The sequence below is a fragment of the Uloborus diversus genome, chromosome 1, assembly GCF_026930045.1.
Source record: "Uloborus diversus isolate 005 chromosome 1, Udiv.v.3.1, whole genome shotgun sequence".
NCBI lineage: Eukaryota > Metazoa > Arthropoda > Arachnida > Araneae > Uloboridae > Uloborus > Uloborus diversus.
The window spans coordinates 52493117-52508798 of NC_072731.1; the positions used below are offsets into that span (position 1 = coordinate 52493117).

At 33.6% G+C, this 15682-nt stretch overlaps 1 protein-coding gene across 1 annotated transcript in view; it reads left to right on the plus strand.

Moving 5' to 3' along the window:
• LOC129220938 (otoferlin-like) overlaps nt 1-15682 on the plus strand; it is a 79057-nt gene that overhangs the window by 40640 nt on the left and 22735 nt on the right. The window contains exons 10-11 of the mRNA XM_054855409.1: nt 9802-9992; nt 14508-14683. Of these exons, the coding sequence (XP_054711384.1) occupies nt 9802-9992; nt 14508-14683 (367 nt within the window). The remainder of the gene's footprint in view (nt 1-9801; nt 9993-14507; nt 14684-15682) is intronic.

Genomic DNA, 15682 nt, shown 5'->3' on the forward strand with positions numbered 1-15682 from the left:
CTACTTTGTTATTACAAAGTCTGTAATCTTCTCCTGTGACAGTTCAATTTTTTCCCTATCGAGTAAAACAAATTGATTCAAAAGTTGTATTGCGAAGAAAATGGAACTCAATCAACGGCATAACACGGTCTTGCCCGTGAGAGGGTTAAATAAATAATTATTATGGAATTTTTACGATCGCTCTTTAAATGTAAAGGGAAATCGGTCAAATCGATCGAGCCGGATTATCCGGTGATCCAGACTAACGGGGTCCGTGGTGCCGACTTCAAATTTGTAAGGTTTGTTTTTGAAAAATTTTCGTGTTTTAATAGGTTTTTTCAAGGTGGGGGAGCCCCCCAGAATATGAGGGACTTTCTTATTTAAGGAGGGGTATCCCCTTACGTAAGTTACTCAGAAACAGACCATGCATCAGCCATCTGGATTTAAAAAATTCAAGCATTTTATTCCAATAAAACTAGAAGCAGTGTGGTCTACGGGGGGGGGGGGGGGGCGTGGTCAGTGGAGAGGTTGGTTCAAACTTAAAATTTTAAGGTATCCGACTACGTTGAAAAGGCGATTTTCGACCAAAATTCACTTTTTCTCAAAGTAGTTTTATTCAACAGCCCCATTCTTTAAGATTATGAAACATTTTGGTTTTATAATCTACGCGAATTAGAACTCACGCTATAAGCATTTGAATACTAAGTGTCTGCAGTATAACGTGTGTAAAGTCTAATCTTTACTTGCGTTTTTTAAAGAATGCAATTATTTCTCGATACTGGCTACGGAAAACATGATTTTGCAAATTCTATTCAGTATTCAAGCATGAAATTTGGCATGCCTGTCTTGTAAGTACTTGTGAGTGGAATAGACCACAGATTATGTAAATGATGAAATATTTTTTGATTTATAGCTTTTTTACCGAAAAAGGGTGACAAATTTTTGAGAAATTTCTGGATAAAGTCACGTAATTTGTCATAAACCTTAAAATTCTTGAAATATTTCTTAGCCTGCGGTCTGTTTCATGTGTAATATTTATACATGTGAAAAAATCTAACCAAATTGTTTATAGCTAGTTAATTTTTATTAATACAGTGTTTCTCCTAACTGGTAATTTTCAGTCATTTTTGCCAAAAAATCACCCATTTAAAAAAAGTTATTGATATTATGGTTTATTTTTAAGCAAAATACATGTTTTTAGATCATTCTGCTTCTAAAAAAACATTAATATTATTTCATAATAGTGTTTTTAAAAAAAACTGCTCCGAACCTAGTCGGATACCTTAAGCGCTTGTTTTTGAAAAAAATTTGTACTTATGTTTTTTTGGGGGGAGCCCCCTTCCCCCGTAATTTGAGAGGGGTTCAATCTAAGGGGGGTATCCCCTTAAGTAAGTTACTTTGAAACAGAACATGCATCGGCCATCTGGATAAAAAAATTCAAGCATTTTATTCGAATAAGATCAGAAGTGGTGTGGCCTACAGGGGGAGGGGGGAATTAGTGGGGCGGGTGGCGCAGACTTCAAAATTTTAAGGTTTGTTTTTGGAAAATTTTCGCGTTTTTAACCACCCCCCATAATTTGAGTGGAGTGAATTTCTTTTTGAGAGGGGGGCATCCCTTCATATAAGTAACTGCAATAGGGAATAGGCATCGGCTATCTGGATATGAAAAAAATCAAGCCTTTATTCCAGTACTAGTGGTACCCGCACGGCTTTGCCCGTAATAGAAAATTAAAAGGTCTTTTGGTCCGCCTGTATATTTACAAATAATGTATGGTGAATTTTATCGCCAATTGGCTTATGCCCATGTTATGGTTCCACGTTATGGTAATTTCGTCCATCTTATGATAATTTTGTTCCTAAAATCGGAATAGAAAAAGAACTACATCGAATTTTCGAAAAATCGCTTCGAGGTGCACACCCCCATGATACAAACTAACTTTGCCAAATTTCATGAAAATCGGCCGAACAGTCTAAGCGCTATGCGCGTCACAGAGATTCAGACATCCAGACATCCTCCAGACAGAGAGACTTTCAGCTTTGTTATTAGTAAAGATTCTGTGAAAAAGGGCTTAAAATTTTAATAGAAAATTAATAAAATCGAATTTTTGAAAAATCGCTTCGAGGTGCACACCCCCATGCTTCAAACTAATTGTGTGTCAAATTTCATGAAAATCGGCTGAACGGTCTAGGCGCTATGCGCGTCACAGAGATCCAAACATCCATACAGAGAGACTTTCAGGTTTGTTATTTAAAAAGAAAGGAAAAGGAGAAACATAAAGAAGTAAAGAAAAGAAAGATAAAGAAAGATAATTTTCAGAACAAATTCTTTCCCATTTTATTAAATTTCTGTGAAAAATGGGCTTAAAATTGGAATAGAAAAAGAACAAAATCGAATTTTCGAAAAATCGCTTCAAAGTGCACACCACTATGCAACAAACTAACTGTGTGCCAAATTTCATGAAAATCGGCCGAACGGTCTAGGCGCTATGCGCGTCACAAAGATCCAGACATCCAGATATCCTCCGGACAGAGAGAATTTCAGCTTTATTATTATTAAAGATAGTGAAAAAGGGCTTAAAATTTTAATAGAAAATAAATAAAATTTAATTTTCGAAAAATCGCTTCGAGGTGCACACCTCCATGTTTCAAACTAATTGTGTGTCAAATTTCATGAAAATCGGCTGAACGGTCTAGGCGCTATGCGCGTCACAGAGATCCAAACATCCATACAGAGAGACTTTCAGGTTTGTTATTTAAAAAGAAAAGAAAAGGAGAAAGATAAAGAAAGATAATTTTCAGAACAAATTCTTTCCCATTTTATAAAATTTCTGTGAAAAATGGACTTAAAATTGGAATAGAAAAAGAGTAAAATCGAATTTTCGAAAAATCGCTTCGAGGTGCACACCACTATGCAACAAACTAACTTTGTGCCAAATTTCATGAAAATCGGCCGAACGGTCTAGGCGCTATGCGCGTCACAGAGATCCAGACATCCTACAGACATCCTCCCGACAGAGAGACTTTCAGCTTTATTATTAGTAAAGATAAAGAAGATAAAGAAGACCAAAAGCAGTATTGTATACCAAATGGGGGCGGGGGGGGGTAGTGTGGGTCATGTTGCAAACTGCGTCACTCCAAAGGGGATGTTTTTAAATATTTTTGATTTTTTAAGGTCTTAAATCGGTAAGGGGGGCAGCCCCCCAACCCCCAATGTCCCCCCCCCGTAACACATTAGGAGCTACTTAATATTCATTGGGGGGGGAGAAGAGAAAGGAACCCCTTAAAGAATCCAAACGCAATCTGTAGTTTTAACAGTGTAGATTTATTTCAATCTGATTAGATTTAGTTTAAATTTTAATCTGACGAAATTTAATCTGATTACTTTAGTTGACTAAATCAATCTGATTAAATTAGTTTGATTAAATTCAATCTGATTAATTTAATCTGAACTAAATCAATCTGAACTAAATTAGTTTTTTTAGTCAACTAACGAGTTAGTTTAAACTAACGTTAATCTTCGTCTGCAATTGAATTAAATTTTTAAAATATTAGTCTGAACTAAATGGGAGTCAGATTACTTTAGTCGATAGAGGATTTAGTTGATTAATGCCCAACACTGGTTTCCATGTACAAGATGACCATTTATTTTTTTTCCTCCCAAAACGGGACAATTAACAACTGTAGGTAACTGCATGTGCATTAGAAAAAAATCGCTGTGATAATTATTATTGCACTTTTTTTTTACTATTTGAGCTTATTACAGAAATGAACACTTATAAAGGAGGAATAGATGTGGTGTTACATTTTTAATGCACACTGCTTGAATCTATTTCGTACTGCTTTTAAACATGGGCGAAATTCTTGGCAAGATTTCATTCAATTTGCTTTTACTATCAACGGTGTTTTGAGAACTGCATTGGCAACGCTTTTTGCTCGTACTTCGCGAAAATACATTTTCTACTGGTGTAATTAGATCCTATGCAAACAGAAAATGGCTAATTCCATGTAGCTATATGCCAAAAATGAATTTAAAAAACATTCTTTTACTGAGTTCATATTTTGATACATGTTATAAGGATATCTTAAGTTATTACATTTTGCATTTAGTAACAATTAGTTATTTAGTGGGAGCACTACTGTTTCAAAATGGCTGCTGTGTTTTGGAAAAGTGGTTGCTTATTTTTGATCCATTTTGAATAGCTGATACAAAAGGTAAGTTATTTTTTTTTGAGACTTTTGACCGTGAATTATTTAAATACACTATCTATACTTATTATAAATGTACTTTTCAAAATATTATTTTAATTTAATTATGGCTTAGCATGCATATGAAATTACACGTTTTAGCTTGTAGTGTAAATCGCGAAAAGTTTGCTTGAATTTTGTAAATTAAATTAGATTTTCAAAAAATTTTACATTTTTCTTTCTCTGTCCTACACTCCTTAAAACCACAAGTTTAAGATATTTTTCCTTGAATTTTATTCATTTTAGTTTTGCAGTGTAAGTCACTGCCACTTCATTGCTGTCTGAAGCAATTTTGCAACCAAAATTGCGATGTTTGCTCTTTTTTTTTTCCTTTAGATAGCAAAAACAGCAGCCGAAGGGAAGAAAGAACAAAGAAAGATTAAAAGCAAGTGGAAATTTTCAAGCTTTTATAGATAATAAATCAAAAGAATCGACGCAGATATAAGAAGAAAACCATCACTATTGAGAAGAAAGTTTTTAAAAAAAGCATAGAAAAGAGAGGAAAAAAAGGAAATTGTATAGAGCAAAGAAAGCTTTAAAAGTTGCTACCAGTGAAGCTAGTATTTTGGATCATCCTAGAAAAGCATTTAAAAGTCCAAGCTCATTTGGAAAAGTCATTGCTAAAGTTAAGAGAAGCTTGGACTAAAGAACAAATGAAAGCAAAGCTCTTAAAATAGCTCGCCAGTTAGTACCAGACATTTTGTCATCACCACCTCCCCAACAATCAAGAGTCACAAAAATAAGTGAGTAAATAAAAGTGCAAGTAAAAAAGATAGCATAACCTATCAAGAACCTGGAATAAAAGATTTAGTAACCATCAGACATAAAGATGGCAAGAAAGCAAAAGTACAGAAAAGATATTGTTACGAATTCTGTAAATAGTAATTATTGTAGTAACGTAACCTGTAAATAGTTTCTTGTAATGAATATACAGCCCCTTTACATTCGGCTGAAGTATACGAACCCCCTATTTCCTTTTTTGTTCATCGATAAAATTTGATAACGGTCTACTATTTTCGGAAGCGTTTGGAATCTTGTGGAATATTTGAGAGATTTCTTTCGATGTTTATAAAAGCGTCCCGCGTGATAAAAAGTTGAGTTTCGATTGAATTTGTACTGAGAGTGTATTAGCTCTGTTTATTGCGAGGCATTTCGCTGTGTTGTTTTTCGTATTTGGAAGTAAATACGTGTGTAACCGTTGAGTTTACGGTGTGGTGTGATATTTGCTTAATTGCTGATGATTAATTTAGCAGTTGTTGACGATCTTTTCTGTACATAGTGTAAATAAATTTCTCTGTGTTTTTAATCAAGAACTGTGTCGTCCTTTCAAGAAAGTTGGAAGTCGCATCGGATCCGTTACAATATCTATTCATGACTCTAGAAGAAAAATATGCAAGTTTCAAAAATGAAAATGCTGATGTCAACATTGGTCCTGTCTGAATTTTGTAAATTGGGGCCAATTCATGTTTGCTTACGTAATAAGACACCACCTAACTTATGCTTATGTATTTACCATTCGTTCCATTTGCTGGAAAAAGGGTTGTTAAGCATTTCACGTCACAAACTGTCAGGAAATAAAATGTCAGCAATAGAAAGGATTTTTTTTCCATTTCCTGAGAAGGAAGACGTTTCAGATATTGATTTGGATTAAGACATAATAACTTTACTTGAACCCGACTTTGATCGTCAATTTCACTATAATTTTCCTTTTTTTTTTTTTTTTTTTTTTTTTTTTTTTTTTTAAATATGTGACGGGTTAGTTTCATTTAGTTTCGCATTTTAACTGTACAATTTATGTTAATGTAGTGTAACTCACATTACAGTGGTAGTGTAAGTCACACAGAATAATATTCATTTAAAAAAATGTACAATCTAGAATCTTTTTATTTTCACCTGTTAATATTCAAAACCTTAGCTATAAAACTGCATTAATAAATAAAATTTTTTGACAATGTATAAGGAAGAAAACGTAAGTTGAAATGATTGCAAAACAACCGACTTCCTTTCCGGTAGTGTAAGTCACAGAATGGCAATTTAATTTGTAAATATTAATGTAAAATATAGGAACAAACTTTATGCCCTGCTAAAAATAGTAGATATATCTAGTATAACAAAGGCTTAAAAATTATTTTTTTAATGTTTTTTTTTAAATCAACCATACAGTGTTTGGAAATTTTTGAAATTAAGTGTAAGTCAAGCATGGAAATAATACTTTCTTCTCCATGTTATGCACAGAAGAAAATAAAAATTATGAGCAAGTCAGATACAATGACTTTGAATTCATTTCAAAAGCAAAAACCTTTTCAAAGTCCTGCTTCTTCAACCCTGCTGAAAATATTTTCCTCCAAGAATGATTTTTTTCTCTTTATACAAATATTAAAAGAATTGCAAACATTTCAGTAACAATGAGGTGTATATTTATTCGGTATCCTCATATATATAATAGCGAATGATCGAGTAACGCTGACGTCATCAACAATGAAACTCGGCCCGCGATATGATAATTTGATAATATTTTTTGGCAATATTGGACACTCAGGGAAATGCTTTATTTTGACAAGGCTGAACTGAATCTGGTAACTTAACTGTTTTACTGGTAAGACTGTCCTTTTAGGAGAATGAAGAAACGTAAAAATGGTCAACAATGGCTATCTACTGGAATTAAGGGCTAATTATAGAGTAAAGAAATATACATAGAGAGGCCCCGTCTATGGTAAAAAGGAGATGAAATTGAAGCCGGAATTATGGGATACAGTGGTGCAATTATGGGGGGGGGGGGGTTATGATAACATGATCGCTTCACAAGAATAGTTTTTACCAATCTCGCAAAGGGACCGCATAAAGTAGCTGGCGGATTAGTTTACATTTTAATTCATGTTTTAATGCAATTTCGAAAACGTGCTTCATAAACTAGCAACAATATCTAAATTTAAATTAACAATCAATTGAGATTCAGTAATGGAATGTTTTGAATCAAAATGTATCTCAAGATACTTAGCAAGAAGCTAAGGATCTTGGGATACAGCTGTGAAACTTCTGGCTTCAATTTTTTGGTATAGTAGGGCCTCTCTATGTAATTTCTTTACTCTATGGGGTTAATCCATTGGAGTTAGGGTAGAAACTTCAACTACCAAAATATCACCAAGCAGACAATTGTGCGTTCAAATGTAGAAGCAAATTTTCACCCGTCGTACCTTGACGGGCCATTTTCTGGTTATCAATAAATATCGATTTTTTTTTTTTTTTTTTTGGTTCAACGCAGTTTTTTTATAATTATTATTGATGTCAATCTCTTAAGGGGAATGATACTAAACTGGTACGAATTGCAAATACTGAATATCGAAGGAGTATCTCAGTGGTAGAAATTCTAGATGTAGTTATTGTATTCGTGTGTGCTTTACACTTGAAAGAAAGATGCAATATTGCTGCGGTAAGTTGAAGTCAGACCTTCAGAGTATTTTCCTTGTGGGGGGTTGAGAAAGGAAAAGGTGCTGCTGGTGCTGTATTTGAGTAGCTTGCCTTTGTACTCGCATTGAGAGAATAAACCAACTTAATTCAGAGTCGATAACAATTTTTCCAGTCTGTATAAATTCTCTAAAAAGAAATAAACATTCTGAAGGTCAGAAGGCTTCAAGTTACAAGAATCTCAGTTGATTTAAGTATGTACGATAATAATTCACTTGACTATCAAACTATAATGATAAAGTATAGGAATAAGTAAAACTATACAAATAAATTTAATTTTGTCTGGTGTGAAATATTTAATGCTCTTTTGGCGCTATCAACATGAAATTTTTCAGAAATTTCTTGTTTATACATGTTTATATAGGGAAATGAAAGAAGAATTATTTAACAGTCTGGCCAAAGCCAATAAATAGAAAGTTTGATATGCTACATTATTTTACTAAAAACAAGAAAGTTACTGAATAAAAAGGTTGTGTAACTGAAGTTCACTTTTTAGTTGTTCTTTTATCTTTTAATTGTAATCCATATAATGCTTATAAATTGAAAACATGCAATTATTAAAGAAAATCATTTTTTTTTTATTCAATACTATCAAAGACGGATAGAAATAGAAAGAAAAGAAGTTGGGGTTAGAATGAGAAAAATGCATCGCTCCCGCTAAATCAGCTACTTATCTTCAATCACATTAATGTATCATCGACGTTCAAGAAAACATCATAAAATCCAAAACAAAAACCACATTTCACGGACTACTTAAGTTATTAAGGGTTTGAAGTTAACTATATCATTTTACAAGCCACGTATGCAGTTTAAAAGTCATATTTAGTAAACCTACCGAAAAATTCAGAGTGTGCAAAGCTTTGTAACTGATTTTTACTACGATATAAAAATTTAAATTGACGCTGAAGTTTTGAGTCAGTGACAAGATAGCAATAAACCTTTTATTTATATGAACTCTTTCACAAAATTGAGTTTTTGAAATAAAAATTTTAACTTTATTGAAACTTTTTGGCGAGCATATTTTTAACTTTTTAATAAATATTCTTTACGCAAATAGGTTTGACTCAATAATGGTGAATTTAATAACAATGCCAGTGATATAAGATTCGTTATTTTATTATTTTGAAAAAAGAATTTGATTCTTACGTAAGAATAGGGGGAGGGGTTTGAAAAATCTTACGTACCCTTACATAGGGGAAGAGGCGGTCAAAATTGACAAAATCATCCTTACGTAATTAATGAATGACCCCTAACTGCATCATATTCTCCAATAACTTGGACCTTGCCTTGGTTTTGCGCGTGCTCTTAACTTTTTTTTCTCCACCTTCCAGTCAGCATTAATAATATTATCAATTATTTTACACGCTAGAAAGTCGCCTGTCAAGGTATGACGGGGGAAAATTGCTTCTACTTTTCTACATTTGAACGAAGCAATTGCCTGTTTGGTGATATTTTGATATTTGAAATTCTAACCATAACTCCGGTGGATTAAACCTACACTCCAGTGGATAGCGTTGATTTTCAAGTACTTTTTTGATTCTTGATTCCCCTAGAATGAGTCTTACCAGCAAAACAGTTAAGTTATTGGATCGATCAAAAAAACCTTTCCCTGCATGTTAAACATTACCAAAGCAAATTATCAAATTATCATGCCGTGGTGCGAGTTTCATTGTTAAAGCACGCGAGTTACTCGATCATCGGCTATTATTTATATGAAGATTACTAAAAATGTAAATGCAAAATCCTGTCATGACCACTACCGTCCCAATTTAATGAGAAGCATTTTTTCTGAAATTTTGAGACAAGAATAGTTCAAAACTATCATTGTTGATCAATAAAGAAGAATTGGGAGGAATGGGACAGTTGCGTTTATGTGTGAAAGAAAGTGTGAAAAATTCTTTATAGCTTATTCATTAGATGTGGCTGCTTTGAACCTTGCTTGATTCTAATCTGCTACGCCTACAGCACAAACTAAGGGATAATTTATCGCATTTTATTTCGTCACAAAGATAGCTGTCGTATTTGCCTCATCTAAGGTCTTCAAAATTGTTTCTGGGGCTACACTTAAACAAATCTCACATCGGATCATGCTATTTTAATTTTCATCTACAGATCTTTAACCGGAGAAGGAAATTTCAACTGGCGATTTGTGTTCCCCTTCAACTACCTCCCTCTGGAACGACATATAACCATCATGAAGAAGGTGTCCTTGTTTTCCTGGGACGATACTGAATTCAAAATTCCGCCCGTGCTTAACCTTGAAGTTTGGGATGCTGATCAGTTCTCGAAAGACGATTATCTTGGTAAGACATCGCCGTCAATGAGAATCTTTATATATCTGCTCTGGAGAATCAGACGGCTTGTCATCAGACCACATGGAGAGGCAGATGTAAATTCAAAACGCCACAAGGGCACTTACGCAGCACTCCAAGGAAAGATCGCTTGCCTTAAAAAATGAGTTTTTCCATTTCTTTGTGCTGACTAGGAAACCGCACGAGTTGTGTTGCAGTGAAAAAACAAATTAAATAGGTAGTAATCGAAAAAGCATAGTGAAGCATTTTTTTTTTTTTTGGAAGTATCAATTATTTTCTCTCGTCTCCCCATAATCGATATAAGATCCTCAAGTCTGCCAAAGTTTTGAGAAATGTCTTCAAATTTAAAGACTTCGACTTGACCGTCTGCATGATGCATGTAGCAGGGCATCCATGTGCAAATCTTCTGAGAGATGTCTTCTATTTCTCACTGAAACTCGCTAAATCTGGCGACTTTTCTTAAAATTTCCGCTCACTTTAAGAGCTTATATTTCGATAATAGGGAGCCCAGGGCAAATAATTTCTGCTACCAATAAACGTGGTTTGATATGAACTTTCGATTGCTAATATTTTGGGGGGGGGGGGGGGGTTCTCTCTCTCTCATTTCTACACTATTGTATCGTTCCTTGTGGAGAAAGATATTCTTTCGATGATCAGCATCAGGTTTCATATTACTTAACAGTTTTCAGTAGGATTGAAACTTTGAACCCAAGATAACAAAAATATAGTAGATGTGTTAGAGATTTGTTACTTCCTTTTTTCGAAAAAGGAAGTATTGTATTCGCGAAAAGATTTTTACTCAAAAGCCGACATTAATTTCCATTTTTCTCCCCCCCCCCTAATTAATGTTGAGGTTTTTTTCCGACCCGACCACACGTGCATATATACCTAAGAACGTATAGACACTCGAAATATCCATTTTCACGATTCCCGAGTTAATTACAACGAGTTTTCTCGTGACGTCTGTGTGTACGTACACTGTAAAAAAAATCCGGAAACGTTTCTGAGTATATCGTGCAGCTGTGGTTCATAAAAGTTTCAAAAACGTTTCTGAGTATTTCGGAATCCTCTTTCTGTAATGTCCAGAAACGTGTCTGAGTATTTCGGAATACTCTTTCTGTAATTTTCAGAAACGTTTCTGAGTATTTCGGAATCCTCTTTCCGTAATTTCCAGAAATGTTTCTGAGTATTCTGTGCAGCTGTGGTTCATGAAAGTTTCGAAAACGTTTCCGAGTATTTCGGAATTCTCCAAACAATTTTCAAAAACGTTTCCGAGAATTTCGGAATCCTTTTTCCGTGATTTTTTCTAAAATATAATTCTTTATTATAGTATTACATACAATATCAGTTTCAATTCTTTCATATCTAAGAGCAATAATACAAGCAATTTTAGAATCATTCGTGGATTTTTTTTTTTTTTTTTTTTGAATTTCTAATGACAAATAGCATGGTTAACAGCATAACATACACTGTAAAAAAAAATCGGAAACGTTATTGAGTATATCGTGCAGCTGCGGTTCATGAAATTTTCAAAAACGTTTCTGAGTATTTCGGAATTCTCTTTCTGTAATGTCCGGAAACGTGTCTGAGTATTTCGGAATCCTCTTTCTGTAATGTCCAGAAACGTGTCTGAGTATTTCGGAATCCTCTTTCCGTAATTTCCAGAAATGTTTCTGAGTATTCTGTGCAGCTGTGGTTCATGAAAGTTTCGAAAACGTTTCCGAGTGTTTCGGAATTCTCCAAACAATTTTCAAAAACGTTTCTGAGAATTTCGGAATCCTTTTTCCGTGATTTTTTCTAAAAAATAATTCTTTACTATAGTATTGCATGCCATATCAGTTTCAATTCTTTCATATCTAAGAGCAATGAAACAAGCAATTTTATAATCATTCGTGGATTTTCTTTTTTTTCTGAATTTCTAATGACAAATAGCATGGTTAACAGCATAACATATGCACAGTTATACATTTTTGAAAATTTATGAAATAATATAGTAGTTTCATTCATAATCACAAAATCGTCGGGGGAGGGAAGGGGAGTACTTTCTCAAAAGTGGGATTGTTTGAAACAATATTAAACTTCAGTTTTTCTCTCAATACTTTCAAGACAAAATTATCAACATATTATATTTTTAATGCAGAACTTAAAAACATATCTTGTATCAAACTTGAAAGCTTTTATTTTCGGATAAAATTTGACAGAACTTACCTACACTTTGCGTTCCGAAATTTGTTCACGTCAAGTCAATTCCTTTGACGAACAAAGTGTACCGAAAAGTACCAACAGAGAAATTGATGAATTTAAATATGACACCAAAGTCCCCCTGCTGGAACCATTCGGGTTTATTCTCCTGTTCTTGCCCTTTTCCAGTTTATCACAAATATAGATACTTAATCAAAATAGGTTACTGATTTTATATTTAGAGTGTGCGCAAAATGCATTATATATTTTATTTATTAAAACATTGAACTCTATTACATGATTATTCCATTTCATATATACGAGATTCCCCCCCCCCCCCCACACCACAAGAGTGATGGTGCACCCATAAAATGATATAGAGCGCCCCCCACCTTAAAAAAAGCAACCCCTTGAAAATGTCAATGGCACAGTCTCTCACCATATGTGCATTGCATATTAATAACATAGTATTTAAAAACTGATCACTTTTAAAACGATGACATGAAATAATATTACTTTTGATTTCAGCATGTAAATGCAGCTGTTCCATTTTTGCCACTGACTCATTCCTCCTGACTGTCCTACATTAAACTAGTATATCCACGAAGGAAATGTTATTTTCGGAACTAATGTCAAGGAATTTTTTTATTGTTAACCACATTTAACAAAATGAATAAGCAGATGAATTAATTTCATAACTATGTTCTTACTAATAGATAACATGGTCATTTTCTAATAGTATAAATATTTTTAAATGAATGAATAAATTATAATAAAAAAAGATAAATTATACCGGCACATTTTTTGTGAAGCATATTACAATACTAGAAAATATTTGCATTACCATATTTCTAATGAATTAAACAATTGATTTTTTTTCTTTTTGAACCAAAATGTATGTACATCCAAGTATTTCGAAATAACTTTTCTGTGATTGCTTCTCAAATATAAATCTTACTTCTTTTGCGTAATTAATCAGTTTCAGTTGGTTACAACGAATAGTACACCGCGCACATAGGTATGTAGGATAACTTTATATTAATTCGATAAATCCAAAAACAGTTACAATTAGAGCCTCATAAAATGCAAATCAACAAAAATATAAATGTATATAACAACATGTTTTAAAATATTCATTAATACTTACAAGTGAACATGAGCGGAAGAAAATCTAAGTACCTCCATTACAACTGAATAGGTAATCCAAAGGGTTTCGTTTCATTAAGTATAAACACGGGTGTTGAAACTATTCACGCTTGAACACACAATATATATCTAATTATGGTCGCCTTGGAAATTGTAAAGAAGCAAATGGTTATTAACTAACTTAATAGCTGCGTACATCGTCTAAAAAATCAAGGGCAGTCCAAAATGCAAAGGCGTAAAATTAGTTTCGACACATTTTACTACTTTCTAGACATGAAATAACAAGCAATCCAATGCTAAACAGTTGCTGACTGCAGCAACCATAGATAAGAAAAAAAGAAGTTCTCGTTATTTCCGACTCATTGGCGCCTGTGTTGGAAGGATGAAATAGGTTTCGAAGCGTTGCGTCATCACTTCCGCTTCTAGATATCTTGAAATAACAAAAAGCTTTCTGAATATTGAGGAGTTCGCTATTGGATGAAGGATTCCTACTATTTCGGAAACGTTTCCGATATATCTAGAAACGTTTCCGAAATTTGTTACAGTGTATGTATGTGCATATGTGCGTATGTATGTCGCATAACTCAAGACCGGCATGTCCTAGAAAGTTGAAATTTGGTACTTAGACTCCTAGTGGGGTCTAGTTGTACACCTTCCCTTTTGGTTGCATTCGGGTGTTCCTAAAGGGGTCTTTTGCACCTTTTTGGGGGACACTTGGTGACATATCGCTAGTCTTTTGGTCACTAAAACATGGTCACCAATTTGACATTTTTTTTAACATCTGGTTTCCATTTGGCCACTGGGATATTTAGAGAGTTAACTATTGAATCACATTAAAATTGCCAATAACTGGGAAATAACATTAAATTGGTGTAAAAGGAAGTCATGTGATGCACACATCAGCTCGTTGTTTGTTGTCTTTCGGATGAGACGAGATGCGATTAAGACAAATTGATTTTAAATGCCCTTGAGTTCGTTTGAACGAGTTTTGACAATATGAGAGCATAGCAAACTACATACACATTGTATTTATCGTTATTTAGACATTTATGTAATTACATTACATTTAGAAAAACAAAACACATATTTTTGAACATAATACATTTGAAGAACGTGTGTCTTCTTTCAGAAACGAAGGAAATGGTGAATTTCGATGATGATATGTGCTTTCTTTTTCAGGAGAATTGCGACTTAATCTCAATAATTTCCCTCGAGGTGCGAAAACATCTCGATTGTGTGACGTGAAAATGCTGGAGACAGATGGAAGCGTTCCTCATATGTCCCTTTTCAAGCAGAAAAGAACGAAAGGATGGTGGCCATTTTTTACTCGCAAAAATGGAAAGATGGAGCTTTCGGTAAGACTGAAGAATAATGAAAAATCTACGTTGTTACAAGCAAGACAAACTTCCTGCAAAAAATCGGGATTCATTAAACTTTTAATTAATTGTTAGTTATAGTTTACCACAGTTAACAATTAATTAATTGTTAATTGCAGTTTACTACAATTAACAACTGTCGATTGTTCTGTGAATTTGTATTAAAACTAACTCATAAAAAAATTACTGGTTTTGTACAATATATTCTACAGACGATAGGTCTACCTGGGACGTGGACGCTAAACGGGTACAATATTACTATCTAACTCTTTAAATACACATGTTAGCAACAAATAAAATATCAATAAATAAAATATCAATAAATAAAATATCAATAACTTTCAGTAAATTACCGCCCAATAGCCAGGGCTAAAGAAGAAATATACGAAATACTCGAGTTGAACCGAGCCATTGCTTCGGTCACTCGTCTGGTCTGCGCTAATTCTGTATTAGCTACTACACTGTAAAAAAAAAATCGGAAACGTTTCTGAGTATATCGTGCAGCTGCGGTTCATGAAATTTTCAAAAACGTTTCTGAGTATTTCGGAATTCTCTTTCTGTAATGTCCGGAAACGTGTCTGAGTATTTCGGAACCCTCTTTCTGTAATTTTCAGAAACGTTTCTAAGTATTTCGGAATCCTCTTTCCGTAATTTCCAGAAATGTTTCTGAGTATTCTGTGCAGCTGTGGTTCATGAAAGTTTCGAAAACGTTTCCCAGTGTTTCGGAATTCTCCAAACAATTTTCAAAAACGTTTCTGAGAATTTCGGAATTCTTTTTCCGTGATTTTTTCTAAAAAATAATTCTTTACTATAGTATTGCATGCCATATCAGTTTCAATTCTTTCATATCTAAGAGCAATGAAACAAGCAATTTTATAATCATTCGTGGATTTTTTTTTTTTTTTTGAATTTCTAATGACAAATAGCATGGTTAACAGCATAACATACACTGTAAAAAAAATCGGAAACGTTTCTGAG